Source organism: Oncorhynchus keta, chromosome 9 (genome assembly GCF_023373465.1).
Source record: "Oncorhynchus keta strain PuntledgeMale-10-30-2019 chromosome 9, Oket_V2, whole genome shotgun sequence".
NCBI lineage: Eukaryota > Metazoa > Chordata > Actinopteri > Salmoniformes > Salmonidae > Oncorhynchus > Oncorhynchus keta.
Window position 1 is genome coordinate 11,216,877 of NC_068429.1, and position 13,628 is coordinate 11,230,504.

A 13,628-nucleotide genomic window follows, 5' to 3' on the forward strand; every position below is an offset into this window, starting at 1 on the left:
TTAGGGAGGCTGGTCTGGGGTAGGGAGGGGTTAGGGTTAGGGGGAGGCTGGTCTGGGGTGGATGGAGGGAGGCTGGTCTGGAGGGGGGTTAGGGAGGCTGGTCTGGGGTGGATGGAGGGCGGTCTAGGGTTAGGGAGGCTGGTCTGGGGTGGTGGATGGAGGCTGGTCTGGGGTGGATGGAGGGCGGTCTAGGGTTAGGGAGGAGGCTGGTCTGGGGTGGATGGAGGGCGGTCTAGGGTTAGGCTGGGAGGCTGGTTAGGGAGGCTGGGTGGTGGATGGAGGGCGGTCTAGGGAGGGAGGCTGGTCTGGGGTGGATGGAGGGCGGTCTAGGGTTAGGGAGGCTGGTCGGTGGTGGATGGAGGGCGGTCTAGGGTTAGGGAGGCTGGTCTGGGGTGGATGGAGGGCGGTCTAGGGTTAGGGAGGCTGGTCTGGTGGTGGATGGAGGGTGGTCTAGGGTTAGGGAGGCTGGTCTGGGGTGGATGGAGGGCGGTCTAGGGTTAGGGAGGCTGGTCTGGGGTGGATGGAGGGCGGTCTAGGGTTAGGGAGGCTGGTCTGGGGTGGATGGAGGGCGGTCTAGGGTTAGGGAGGCTGGTCTGGGGTGGATGGAGGGCGGTCTAGGGTTAGGGAGGCTGGTCGGTGGTGGATGGAGGGCGGTCTAGGGTTAGGGAGGCTGGTCTTGTTATGGAGGCTGGTCTGATTGTCAGCTGTGGGAGGAGGAGAGAAAAGCAGGCTGGCTGGGCCTTCAGTAGTAGACACTATGGGATAGGGAGGCTAGGGGACTGTGGGAGGATGTTGGGGACTGTGGGAGGATGTTGGGGACTGTGGGAGGATGTTGGGGACTGTGGGAGGATGTTGGGGACTACCAGTTGAGGCGGAAGACGGGGTGCTTGAGGAGTTCCCTGGATGGGGGTCGGTCGGCAGGCTGGAGCTCAAGGCAGCGCAGAGTGACGTCCCTCAGGCCAGGGGTCAGTTGGGGAGGGATGGAGGGCGCCGTGGTGGCACTCGCAATCTGGGGGAGGGAGGGTGAGGTCATGCTACTGTTGAAACCCAATCAACCTTTGGATGAAACAGGCCAATAGGGTGCTTTTTCAGGTATATGTATTTTACAGCTATACGTGTACATCAATCCTAAAACAGTAAATGTTGTACCAATTCCATCTAGTGATGTAAAACAGTGACTGTGGTTTTTAGTGGGTCACATATTCAACGGTAATGGTAAAGAGTACTAATAACATTTCTAGGTATAGAATATTTCTGGTCGTGAAGACAAATGGATCACATTTTTTTATTTTTATAAAATGTATTTATCACTTATCTAACTGAATAGACATGGTTTCCTTAATAATCTAACTTTGTGGCTGTGCTTGTATTGGTGGCACCTTGAATATGAGAGCGAGGTGGTTGGAGTGTTTCTCTGCGTTCCAGGGGGGCTTGGCACACGACATCTCGATGATGGCACAGCCCACACTCCACACGTCACAGCTCCGGCCGTACTGCTGTCCACGCAGCACCTACAGAGTCAACCGTACACAAAAAGGTATCAACATATGGACAACTGCGTGACGTTTATTGAATTTAAGCCTTTACTGCACTCTCCGACTACACACACACTTAACTCTACTCCATTCATAGTCTAGCATTTGCAAATAGCAGCAGAAAGGACTGAAATAGCAAGTCATTATTTTATAGCACTTGCCTGGGCGTTGTTGAGGAGTGGCATAGTTACACAGCAGACTACTTTTTGGTGGATGGACACAACGTCAAACCAAAAGGAGTTCAATGTATTACGGATCCTCCCATAGACTGCCATTATGTTTTGTGTCTTATTTAGTTGGCCTGTTTCTACATTTGTCACATGACTATGGCTTCAATTTAATCCCAGGCCAAATCTTGCTTTCGTACATTTGGGGAAGGCCATTTAAAATGTTGTTTGCTTCCGACAAAAGCTTTTTTTCCGGCAGTGAAACCCAACCGCCATTATGCTGGTCATTCAGAGTCACGTGTTCGCTACGGAACTGAAATAAAGTGGATTTAGATTTCTCAGTAACTCCCAAATGTAAGAGCATTTTAATCCCCTTTGAAAGAGAAGACCCCCACAATGGAGGCCGACCCCTTAATGTCTTGTTATTGTAGTGGTTCCAAAAACCTTGTTTAATTAGGAGGGAGTTCAACTACCCAGGCCTCCCACAGCATGACAGCCCAGTTTAATACCAGCATGATCAGGGCTCTCTTCAAAACGAACAGCCCCCACAGAAGGCTAATGCTTCGGCTTCTACCTCTTTCAGGCCCTCTCCACAAAGAGGATACAGAGGACTGGGGGGGTTTTGATCTTAAGACATTGGTTTAAGTGGCGGAATTTACTAGTTTTATGCGAGCCATCACTTGTACGCTGTGTGTGTGTGTGTGTGTGTGTGTGTGTGTGTGTGTGTGTGTGTGTGTGTGTGTGTGTGTGTGTGTGTGTGTGTGTGTGTGTGTGTGTGTGTGTGTGTGTGTGTGTCTGTGTGTGTGTGTGTGTGTGTGTGTGTGTGTGTGTGTGTGTGTGTGTGTGTGTGTGTGTGTGTGTGTGTGTGTGTGTGTGTGTGTGTGTGTGTGTGTGTGTGTGTGTGTGTGTGTGTGTGTGTGTGTGTGTGTGTGTGTGTGTGTGTGTGTGTGTGTGTGTGTGTGTGTTGTGTGTGTGTGTGTGTGTGTGTGTGTGTGTGTGTGTGTGTGTGTGTGAGGTGTGTGTGGTGTGTGTGTGTGTGTGTGTGTGTGTGTGTGTGTGTGTGTCAATGGCTCCAGTCAAAAGGATTGCACTATAAAGGAGGAACAGAACTCTAATTCTAAACACAGATTTATCTCTCTCCCTTTCATCCATGTGTGGGGTGAAGGTGTGTTCCCAGGAGTCACCCTGGAACTCCCTGTCCAGTGCCCTGAGGCCTGTCTGGTGTAGTCAGCTATCCTCAGCCTCTGACCTTGCTGTCAATCAGCAGGTTGCACCTTGTAGTTAGGCTATGCCATAAAGGTGATTCCTGAGGTGTGTCTGACAGTACAAACCCAGTAGTCAGTCTCTAGTTAGTTATTCCTGACCTGTCCAGTACAAACCTAGTAGTTAGTCTAGTTAATTATTCCTGACCTGTCCAGTACAAACCCAGTAGTTAGTCTAGTTAATTATTCCTGACCTGTCCAGTACAAACCCAGTAGTTAGTCTAGTTAATTATTCCTGACCTGTCCAGTACAAACCCAGTAGTTAGTCTAGTTAATTATTCCTGACCTGTCCAGTACAAACCCAGTAGTTAGTCTAGTTAATTATTCCTGACCTGTCCAGTACAAAGCCTCCCTTTCAGTACAAACCCAGTTAGTCTAGTTAATTATTCCTCTGTCCAGTACAAGGCCAGTAGTTAGTCTAGTTAATTATTCCTGCTGTCCAGTACAAATAGTAGTTAGTCTAGTTAATTAGACCTGTCCAGTACAAACCCAGTAGTTAGTCTAGTTAATTATTCCTGAACTCCAGTACAAACCCAGTAGTTAGTCTAGTTAATTATTCCAGTCCAGTACAAACCCAGTAGTTAGTCTAGTTAATTATTCCTGACCTGTCCAGTACAAACCCAGTAGTTAGTCTAGTTAATTATTCCTGACGAGTCCAGTACAAACCCAGTAGTTAGTCTAGTTAATTATTCCTGAGTCCTACAAACCCAGTAGTTAGTCTAGTTAATTATTCCTGACCTGTGCTCTAGTTAATTATTCCTGAGTCCAGTACAAACCCAGTAGTTGGCTAGTTAATTACCTGTCCAGTACAAACCCAGTAGTTAGTCTAGTTAATTATTCCTGGTCCAGTACAAACCCAGTAGTTAGTTTAGTTAATTATTCCAGTCCAGTACAAACCCAGTAGTAGAGTTAATTATTCCTGACGAGTCCAGTACAAACCCAGTAGTTAATTGTGTTACAAACCCAGTAGTTAGTCTGATTCCTGTCCAGTACAAACCCAGTAGTTAGTCTAGTTAATTATTCCTGACCTGTCCAGTACAAACCCAGTAGTTAGTCTAGTTAATTATTCCTGTCCAGTACAAACCCAGTAGTTAGTCTAGTTAATTATTCCTGACCTGTCCAGTACAAACCCAGTAGTTAGTCTAGTTAATTATTCCTGACCTGTCCAGTACAAACCCAAGTTAGTCTAGTTAATTATTCCTGAGTCCAGTACAAACCCAGTAGTTAGTCTAGTTAATTATTCCTGACCTGTCCAGTACAAACCCAGTAGTTAGTCTAGTTAATTATTCCTGACGAGTCCAGTACAAACCCAGTAGTTAGTCTAGTTAATTATTCCTAGTCCAGTACAAACCCAGTAGTTAGTCTAGTTAATTATTCCTGACCTGTCCAGTACAAACCCAGTAGTTAGTCTAGTTAATTATTCCTGACCTCCAGTACAAACCCAGTAGTTAGTCAAACCCAGTAGTTAGTCTAGTTAATTATTCCTGACGAGTCCAGTACAAACCCAGTAGTTAGTCTAGTTAATTATTCCTGACCTGTCCAGTACAAACCCAGTAGTTAGTCTAGTTAATTATTCCTGACGAGTCCAGTACAAACCCAGTAGTTAGTCTAGTTAATTATTCCTGACGAGTCCAGTACAAACCCAGTAGTTAGTCTAGTTAATTATTCCTGACGAGTCCAGTACAAACCCAGTAGTTAGTCTAGTTAATTATTCCTGACCTGTCCAGTACAAACCCAGTAGTTAGTCTAGTTAATTATTCCTGACGAGTCCAGTACAAACCCAGTAGTTAGTCTAGTTAATTATTCCTGACGAGTCCAGTACAAACCCAGTAGTTAGTCTAGTTAATTATTCCTGACCTGTCCAGTACAAACAGTAGTTAGTTTAGTTAAAACCCAGTAGTTAGTCTAGTTAATTATTCCTGACGAGTCCAGTACAAACCCAGTAGTTAGTCTAGTTAATTATTCCTGACGAGTCCAGTACAAACCCAGTAGTTAGTCTAGTTAATTATTCCTGACGAGTCCAGTACAAACCCAGTAGTTAGTCTAGTTAATTATTCCTGACCTGTCCAGTACAAACCCAGTAGTTAGTCTAGTTAATTATTCCTGACCTGTCCAGTACAAACCCAGTAGTTAGTCTAGTTAATTATTCCTGACCTGTCCAGTACAAAGCCAGTAGTTAGTCTAGTTAATTATTCCTGACGAGTCCAGTACAAACCCAGTAGTTAGTCTAGTTAATTATTCCTGACGAGTCCAGTACAAACCCAGTAGTTAGTCTAGTTAATTATTCCTGACGAGTCCAGTACAAACCCAGTAGTTAGTCTAGTTAATTATTCCTGACGAGTCCAGTACAAACCTAGTAGTTAGTCTAGTTAATTATTCCTGACCTGTCCAGTACAAACCCAGTAGTTAGTCTAGTTAATTATTCCTGACGAGTCCAGTACAAACCCAGTAGTTAGTCTAGTTAATTATTCCTGACGAGTCCAGTACAAACCCAGTAGTTAGTTTAGTTAATTATTCCTGACCTGTCCAGTACAAACCCAGTAGTTAGTCTAGTTAATTATTCCTGACGAGTCCAGTACAAACCCAGTAGTTAGTCTAGTTAATTATTCCTGACGAGTCCAGTACAAACCCAGTAGTTAGTCTAGTTAATTATTCCTGACGAGTCCAGTACAAACCTAGTAGTTAGTCTAGTTAATTATTCCTGACCTGTCCAGTACAAACCCAGTAGTTAGTCTAGTTAATTATTCCTGACGAGTCCAGTACAAACCCAGTAGTTAGTCTAGTTAATTATTCCTGACGAGTCCAGTACAAACCCAGTAGTTAGTTTAGTTAATTATTCCTGACCTGTCCAGTACAAACCCAGTAGTTAGTCTAGTTAATTATTCCTGACGAGTCCAGTACAAACCCAGTAGTTAGTCTAGTTAATTATTCCTGACGAGTCCAGTACAAACCCAGTAGTTAGTCTAGTTAATTATTCCTGACGAGTCCAGTACAAACCCAGTAGTTAGTCTAGTTAATTATTCCTGACGAGTCCAGTACAAACCCAGTAGTTAGTCTAGTTAATTATTCCTGACGAGTCCAGTACAAACCCAGTAGTTAGTCTAGTTAATTATTCCTGACGAGTCCAGTACAAACCCAGTAGTTAGTCTAGTTAATTATTCCTGACGAGTCCAGTACAAACCCAGTAGTTAGTCTAGTTAATTATTCCTGACGAGTCCAGTACAAACCCAGTAGTCAGTCTAGTTAATTATTCCTGACCTGTCCAGTACAAATCACAAGCCCTTATTATAGTTTCTTATTGTTACACTACATTTGTCATTTAGCAGACGCTCTTCTGCAGAGCGACTTACAGTTCGTTACCACTCACAGTCTCCAAAGTTCCACCCCTAAAAGGTGAAACACATGGAATGAGTGTTTCCCTGAGAGTCCAGTCCACCTTAAACCCTGTGACAGGCAGCTCAATAGCAGCAGGGACTTCCTGTGCGCGAGAGGGCGTGTATGTGTGTGCCCTCACCTTTGATGTCTCTGTGGATGATCTGGTTCTCGTGGAGGTAGGCCAGGCCTCGGAGCAGCTGCTCCGTGTAGTTGATGATCACAGCCTCCTTGAAGGCCCCATACTTGTTCAGGAGATGGGACACACTGCCACCTGGACACAACAGAGAGGATCAACCCATGAAATAATAACTATTTATCCTATTAATAATACACCCAGTTCTTCTATTTCTACAGGGGCAACATATGTGATTGTTATAGGAGGAAGGACAATAGTTTATAGTAGGGATGGGGTCAAGTGTTACAATATCTACTATCAAGTTCATCTTCTGGTTAGTTCCAATTGGACATGACTTGTCTTATTTACATACAGGAAGTTAACTGATACATATTCACTCATTAAAGGTTCAAGTAATATTATTTTATGTACCCAGTTCTGAAAAGTTAAATAAATACAAAATAATGAATTATTACACCAAAGATAAGCAAGAAAACATATCAAATTTAATTTTGTTTTTGTATCAAAACAATCTCAATTAAATTGAACAAATGAGGAAAGCAGGAAACAAAAAAACAAACATCCAAAAGTCAATTAAGGCTTTTTCAACGTGGGATATCATCATCATCGTCGTCGTCATCATCACCATCACCATCATCATCAGCAGCAGTAGAAGAGTGGTCCTTACCTGCCATCCACTCCACCATCAGGTTATAGTTGCTCTTCTCGCAGGTGGCCCCCAGCATACGGATGATGTTGGGGTGGTTGAGGTGGGCCATCATCCGGATCTCCTCCCTCAGAGCAGTCACCACCTCCTCTTGCTCCGACGATGTGTTCCTGACGTAGGTCACCTATAGTCGGGGAGGACATGCACACACAGGGTTACTAGGGGAAGAGAGCTGGACATTCTCTTTAAGGGCAACATCTCAGTTTGAGGTCACTAGCTAAAATAAAGTCACAACTCTGACATGGAATCCCCAGAGTTTCTGCACCAGGGGACACAAGAGACCCATAGGCCCCACCTAGCAACAACACCTAGCCCTTATTCCCTAAACACTCCTGTAGATGGGAAAGCATTGAATAGGTATAGGCACTATGGTAAGAGCTCTGACTGGCTAGGACTCATTTTTATAACCATCTATTTCTCTGACAACAGGTGTGTATCAGGGCAGACATTTGTGGTTGCCATGCGTCGGTCTTCTCACCTGTTTGACTGCCATCAGGGTGCCAGTGCCCACGTCCTGGGCCTGGTAGCAGGAGGAGAAGGCCCCCAGGCCGATCTGCTGGCCCTTCAACCACTCCTGGCCCTCCCTGTAGGGCTGCTTGGCTTTGGTATGGCCAGGCAGAGTCTCTGGAGTCTGGGGAAGCATGGGATGACAACATGTCAGTATGACACACACACACACACACACACACACGACTTGCCAAAACGATAGTTTGTAACAAGAAATTTGTGCAGTGGTTGAACAACGAGTTTTAATGACTCCAACCTAAGTGTATTTAAACTTAGACTTCAACTGTACACACACAAACACAAACACGTGTATGTTTACACCCCTTCAAATGAGTGGATTCGACTATTTCAGCCACACAGTTGCTGACAGGTGTATAAAATCAAGCACACAGCCATGCAATCTCCATAGAGAAACATTGGCAGTAAAATGGCCCTTACTGAAGAGATCAGTGACTTTCAACGTGGCACCGTCAATTTCTGCCCTACTAGTGCTGCCCCGGTCAACTGTGAGTGCTGTTATTGTGAAGTGGAAACGTCTAGGAGCAACAACAGCTCAGCCGTGAAGTGGTAGGCTTCCCACAGCCAGCATGTGTATAGGCAATAGACCTAGTACCACACACACACTGTGGGTTACATTTAGGGCTTCAGTCAACATTGGCAGGTTGATATGAATGATTATTCCCATGTATTCTCTGACCTTGGGTGTGACAATGTTCTCTACTTATATGTTAGTTATTAAGCCAGTTACTGGGGCAGCTTCCTGGGCACAAATTAAGCCTAGTCCTGGTGAAAAAGGAAGCTCAATGGAGAAACATAAGGCTTCATCTGTGTCTGGGAAACTGCCCTTTTGTTTAGGGAACACTGAGGATGTCTAAAGTCTTGTAGGGACATATGTTCCTGAAGGTGCACGTTGACTCACATCTGCCTGGATGATGATGATGTCCTGGTCTTTATCCACCTGCAGCTGGGGGATGATGGGCAGCGCATCCTGCGACTCGGACATGGCCATAACTACAGCCAGCGCCGCCTCCTCCTCCGCCTCCATCTTCTCCTTGCACTTCTGGTGTTGCGTCACGTCCTCGCTGTACATTCCCACCTCTCCCCCTCCTCCCGGCCCGTCCCCAGCCCGCTCCGGCGACAGCACGGCCACCTCCGACTGGAACGTGACGGTGGTGGTGTCGCCGGCAACGGGCAAAGATGCTTCCAGGAGGTCTTCCATGGAGGAGTTGAGCTCAGCAGAGGCGTCCAGTCCACGGAACTTCTCTTCCACCGGGGTGAAGCAGCTGTCCTCGCTGCTGATGAGGGTGGTGGCACCCCCCATGTGGCCCCCTGTGGAGGGGCCTTCACCTCCGGAGGCGCTGGTGGAGAGGCTGGGCTTTTCCCCTTGGAGGTCCAGCTTCATGCCCATCTTGGAGGCTCTTGGAGTGGGCGAGGTGCAGAGGGTCTTGGCCCCCTCGGAGGGGGTGGGTCGGGAGGGCTTTGGTCTGTGGATCTGGCTGGAGGGGAGGGGTCGGGCTTGGGTGAAACAGGGGGAGGGGAGCTGCTTCTCTGGGTCCTTGTTGCTGAAGGGCTTCTGCTGGGGAAACCTGCGCTGGGAGCCTGGAGAGCAGGAGGAAGCAGAGGGGGCAGTTGACGCTAGCTTGCTGGGGACGAAGCTCTGGGGCCGGGGTTTGGTACTGCTGTCAGGTCCTGGGAAGGAGGGAGGAGGGTGGGAGGCGGAGGGCGAGGGGAGGCTGGGGGCTTGGCTGGTAGGCGTAGAGTTCAGGCACTGGCTGAGGGGGCGGTTACGCGCCTGAACGGGGGGCTTTTGGTGCTCGGCCAGGGCCCCACCGCACGTGGAAGTGGCCATATTGGGACGCCCAGCGCTAGTGGAGATGGCCGCTAACCTCTCACTTATATCCTCAGGACTCGCTCCCACGTTGCCGGAGAAACCTCTCCCTCCCTTCCCACTGGTCATCTGGACCGTATGCGTCGGGGTGTTGCTCTCGGTCACGTTGGGCGAGTTCTGAGGTGCGGAGGGCTCAAGGAAGGCGGCGTTGGCCCGTTGGTGCGCCTCGCTGGCGCTGTGCTCCATGCTCTCCAGGCCCAGGTTGATGGCGTCCAGGATGTCCATCTCCTCGGCGATGGCGAGCAGGCGGCGGCGCATGCGGGCGTAGTGCGTGGAGCTGGTGACGCTTAGCATGTCCAGGAGCTTGACGAAGACGTGCGGCACGCGGGCCACCATGCGCGCGGCGCTCAGGAACACGCGGCGAGACAGCTTGCCCACCATAGAGTGGGAGTTGTCAATGGACTGCAGCGAGAAGCTCAGTAGGGGGAGCAGCTTCTGATACCTGGACAGAGGAACATGAGAAGGACAACTTAGAAGGCTGTAGCTTCCTATTCCCTATAGTACTCTCTTGCAATAAAATCACTGTGTGAGATATAAAGACATGATTCAAGGAAGTGTTATCGAGACCAGAGTGTGGTCATCACGAGTCTCCATATTTTAATTACCATAATATCAGCAACATTAAAAACAGACCGAACTGGCCTCCCGGGTGGCGCAGTGGTCTAAGGCACTACACCGCCACCAGAGACTCTGGGTTCGAGCCCAGCCTCTGTCAGAGCCGGCCATGACCGGAAGGCCCATGGGGCGGCGCACAATTGGCCTAGCATCGTCCGGGTTAGGGAGGTTTTGGCCGGCAGGGATTGTCTCATCGCACACTAGCAACTCCTGTGGCGGGCCAGGCGCAGTGTACGCTGACCAGGTCGCTAGGTGTACAGTGAAAACATCCGACACATTGGTGCGGCTGGCTTCTGGGTTGGATGCACGCTGTGTTAAGAATCAGTGCGGCTTGGTTGGGTTGTGTTTCGGACGACGCATGTCTCTCGACCTTCGCCTCTCCTGAGTCCGTGCGGGGGTTGTAGCGATGAGACATGACAGTAACGACTAACAATTGGATACCACAAAATTGGGGAGAAAAAGGAGGTAAAAAAACAGACCAAACTACTGAATTACAAGCTACAAACCAGAACACAATTTTTAATAAAGTTTGTAGTGTTTATTAATAGCAATGTCCAAAGAATCCATAATAGCACATTAGGCGCCTTAATGAACTTCCCAAGCATTCAGAGTAATGGGCCTGGCTCTCGACCTTCGTTATGTATCCAAGGCTACGCACTCAAACATACAAGGTTTTGACTTTGTCTAGGTGATCGAGGCTATACCAGGACAAGGTCACCATCTCAATGCTGTGAGCTCAAGGCTACGTGACTACAAGATCCAAACTACTAAGTCAGGGAAATATCACTGGGCACAACACTCATCCCTGTGGCACTCCTCTACCTCTCCCAGGGAGTCTGACTCGAGTCAGCAGCTAGGTGTCAATCAGGCTATACAAGAACAAGTCTATAAGACGATAAGATTGCGTACCTATCCCCCAGGGTCTGAGACTGGTGCCAGTCCCCTCCAGAGACGATGTGTGGGTAGAACTCAGCAGGGAACTCCAGCAGGAGCCTGTCAATCAGACACAGACGGCCCAGCAGGGCCTGCCAGTTATTGGCCTCCGTCTGGGGCCCCAGGATGCAGTTCAGGACATAGTCCACCCCGCCAATACCAATGGACCCTGAGAGAGATGGATAGGAAGAGACGCTTGTAGTGAGTTGCCAGTTGGATGTCGAGGACCGAGGCACCTGGGCATTAATGGCCAGATGGATATTGAGTATTAAACAAGTGGCATATCTACTGTTGTTGAGAAGGGGGAAAAAAACACTGAAGACATCAGATAGTCAAAGTCTCATATATAAATCCTGGTGAGTATGTGATATGGGGAGAGGACTACATTTCCACTGATAACCCAGAGTAGCTGCATGGTATTTGTAGCTCTTACCTGCTTTGAGGATCTCTCTACCTACAGCCAGCTCTCCCAGCTGGCCTTTACACAGCTCCAGTAGTGTGGACACCGACAGCTGGCTGGTACGACTGGACACGACGCAGAATCGACAAAGAGGAACGACACACAGAATGAATGTCCATGCTAGACTGCTAATTGCCATCATTCATACTCATACTTTTATACAGTATGTTATCTCTTGTGGACAGACTACGTTAACATTCTGACCAAATTAAGCAACATTTTAGTTCTGCCTTAAACAACATTATACAGTGTGCAACATAGACCTACTGAAATGAGACAGGAATCATGGAAATCAGTTGACTAACAGTATTATTATACCACAAGTAAAGGTTCCCATATTTGAGTCCGTTCTTGGAGATATACAGTATATCATGGAAATTCAGATCTGGACCTGGAAGCCATTTCCACTGCTGATTTTCATTGTTCCCCTCTGATCAGGGACTGATTTAGACCTGGGACACCAAGTGGGTGATTCCCCTCTGATCAGGGACTGATTTAGATCTGGGACACCAAGTGGGTGATTCCCCTCTAATCAGGGACTGATTTAGACCTGGGACACCAAGTGGGTGATTCCCCTCTAATCAGGGACTGATTTAGACCTGGGACACCAAGTGGGTGATTCCCCTCTAATCAGGGACTGATTTAGACCTGGGACACCAAGTGGGTGATTCCCCTCTAATCAGGGACTGATTTAGACCTGGGACACCAAGTGGGTGATTCCCCTCTAATCAGGGACTGATTTAGACCTGGGACACCAAGTGGGTGATTCCCCTCTAATCAGGGACTGATTTAGACCTGGGACACCAAGTGGGTGATTCCCCTCTAATCAGGGACTGATTTAGACCTGGGACACCAAGTGGGTGATTCCCCTCTAATCAGGGACTGATTTAGACCTGGGACACCAAGTGGGTGATTCCCCTCTAATCAGGGACTGATTTAGACCTGGGACACCAAGTGGGTGATTCCCCTCTAATCAGGGACTGATTTAGACCTGGGACACCAAGTGGGTGATTCCCCTCTAATCAGTGACTGATTTAGACCTGGGACACCAAGTGGGTGATTCCCCTCTGATCAGTGACTGATTTAGACCTGGGACACCAAGTGGGTGATTCCCCTCTGATCAGGGACTGATTTAGACCTGGGACACCAAGTGGGTGATTCCCCTCTGATCAGGGACTGATTTAGACCTGGGACACCAAGTGGGTGATTCCCCTCTAATCAGGGACTGATTTAGACCTGGGACACCAAGTGGGTGATTCCCCTCTAATCAGGGACTGATTTAGACCTGGGACACCAAGTGGGTGATTCCCCTCTAATCAGGGACTGATTTAGACCTGGGACACCAAGTGGGTGATTCCCCTCTAATCAGGGACTGATTTAGACCTGGGACACCAAGTGGGTGATTCCCCTCTAATCAGGGACTGATTTAGACCTGGGACACCAAGTGGGTGATTCCCCTCTAATCAGTGACTGATTTAGACCTGGGACACCAAGTGGGTGATTCCCCTCTAATCAGTGACTGATTTAGACCTGGGACACCAAGTGGGTGATTCCCCTCTGATCAGTGACTGATTTAGACCTGGGACACCAAGTGGGTGATTCCCCTCTGATCAGGGACTGATTTAGACCTGGGACACCAAGTGGGTGATTCCCCTCTAATCAGGGACTGATTTAGACCTGGGACACCAAGTGGGTGATTCCCCTCTGATCAGGGACTGATTTAGACCTGGGACACCAAGTGGGTGATTCCCCTCTAATCAGTGACTGATTTAGATCTGGGACACCAAGTGGGTGATTCCCCTCTGATCAGTGACTGATTTAGATCTGGGACACCAAGTGGGTGCAATTAATTATCAGGTAGAACAGAAAACCAGCAGCACTCCAGACCTTCAGGCTCAGATGTGAATATTCCCAATAGAACTCACCGCTGATCATACTGGGAGAAACCTAACATGTCCTGTATTCTCCACCTGAGGGCACTAGCTACAAGCAGTTGTCGTCAGGCTCCCATATCTATCCCACTCTGAAGTTTCAGACTGACTTT

At 48.0% G+C, this 13,628-nt stretch overlaps 1 protein-coding gene, 2 long non-coding RNA genes and 1 pseudogene across 9 annotated transcripts in view; all 4 read right to left on the reverse strand.

Moving 5' to 3' along the window:
• Window positions 1-299: 299 nt before the first annotated feature.
• On the reverse strand, window positions 300-2,641 carry LOC127931727 (mitogen-activated protein kinase kinase kinase 1-like; annotated as a pseudogene).
• A 396-nt stretch (window positions 2,642-3,037) lies between these two features.
• Window positions 3,038-6,395, reverse strand: LOC127931728 (uncharacterized). Of its 4 annotated transcripts, XR_008142746.1 has the most exons (4): window positions 5,410-6,395; window positions 4,889-5,317; window positions 4,500-4,821; window positions 3,038-3,296 (listed from the first exon to the last, which is right to left on the reverse strand). It is a non-coding gene; the product is annotated as an uncharacterized LOC127931728 (long non-coding RNA). The 4 variants fall into 4 exon arrangements; XR_008142747.1 differs by having other exon boundaries at window positions 5,165-6,395; XR_008142745.1 differs by having other exon boundaries at window positions 4,684-4,821; window positions 4,889-6,395.
• LOC118387265 (mitogen-activated protein kinase kinase kinase 1) overlaps window positions 6,396-13,628 on the reverse strand; it is a 50,067-nt gene continuing 42,834 nt past the window's right edge. For all 3 annotated transcript variants that reach the window (XM_052525137.1, XM_052525136.1, XM_052525138.1), the window contains exons 12-17: window positions 11,558-11,649; window positions 11,101-11,293; window positions 8,608-10,018; window positions 7,660-7,812; window positions 7,143-7,305; window positions 6,396-6,610 (exon numbers count right to left, since the gene is read on the reverse strand). In XM_052525137.1, coding sequence (XP_052381097.1) covers window positions 6,423-6,610; window positions 7,143-7,305; window positions 7,660-7,812; window positions 8,608-10,018; window positions 11,101-11,293; window positions 11,558-11,649 — 2,200 coding nt within the window. In that variant the 3' untranslated portion in view covers window positions 6,396-6,422. The remainder of the gene's footprint in view (window positions 6,611-7,142; window positions 7,306-7,659; window positions 7,813-8,607; window positions 10,019-11,100; window positions 11,294-11,557; window positions 11,650-13,628) is intronic.
• On the reverse strand, window positions 11,911-13,612 carry LOC127931729 (uncharacterized). 2 transcript variants are annotated; one of them, XR_008142749.1, is made up of 3 exons: window positions 13,066-13,612; window positions 12,772-12,967; window positions 11,911-12,575 (listed from the first exon to the last, which is right to left on the reverse strand). It is a non-coding gene; the product is annotated as an uncharacterized LOC127931729 (long non-coding RNA). The 2 variants fall into 2 exon arrangements; XR_008142748.1 differs by having other exon boundaries at window positions 11,912-12,575; window positions 12,772-13,016; window positions 13,213-13,612.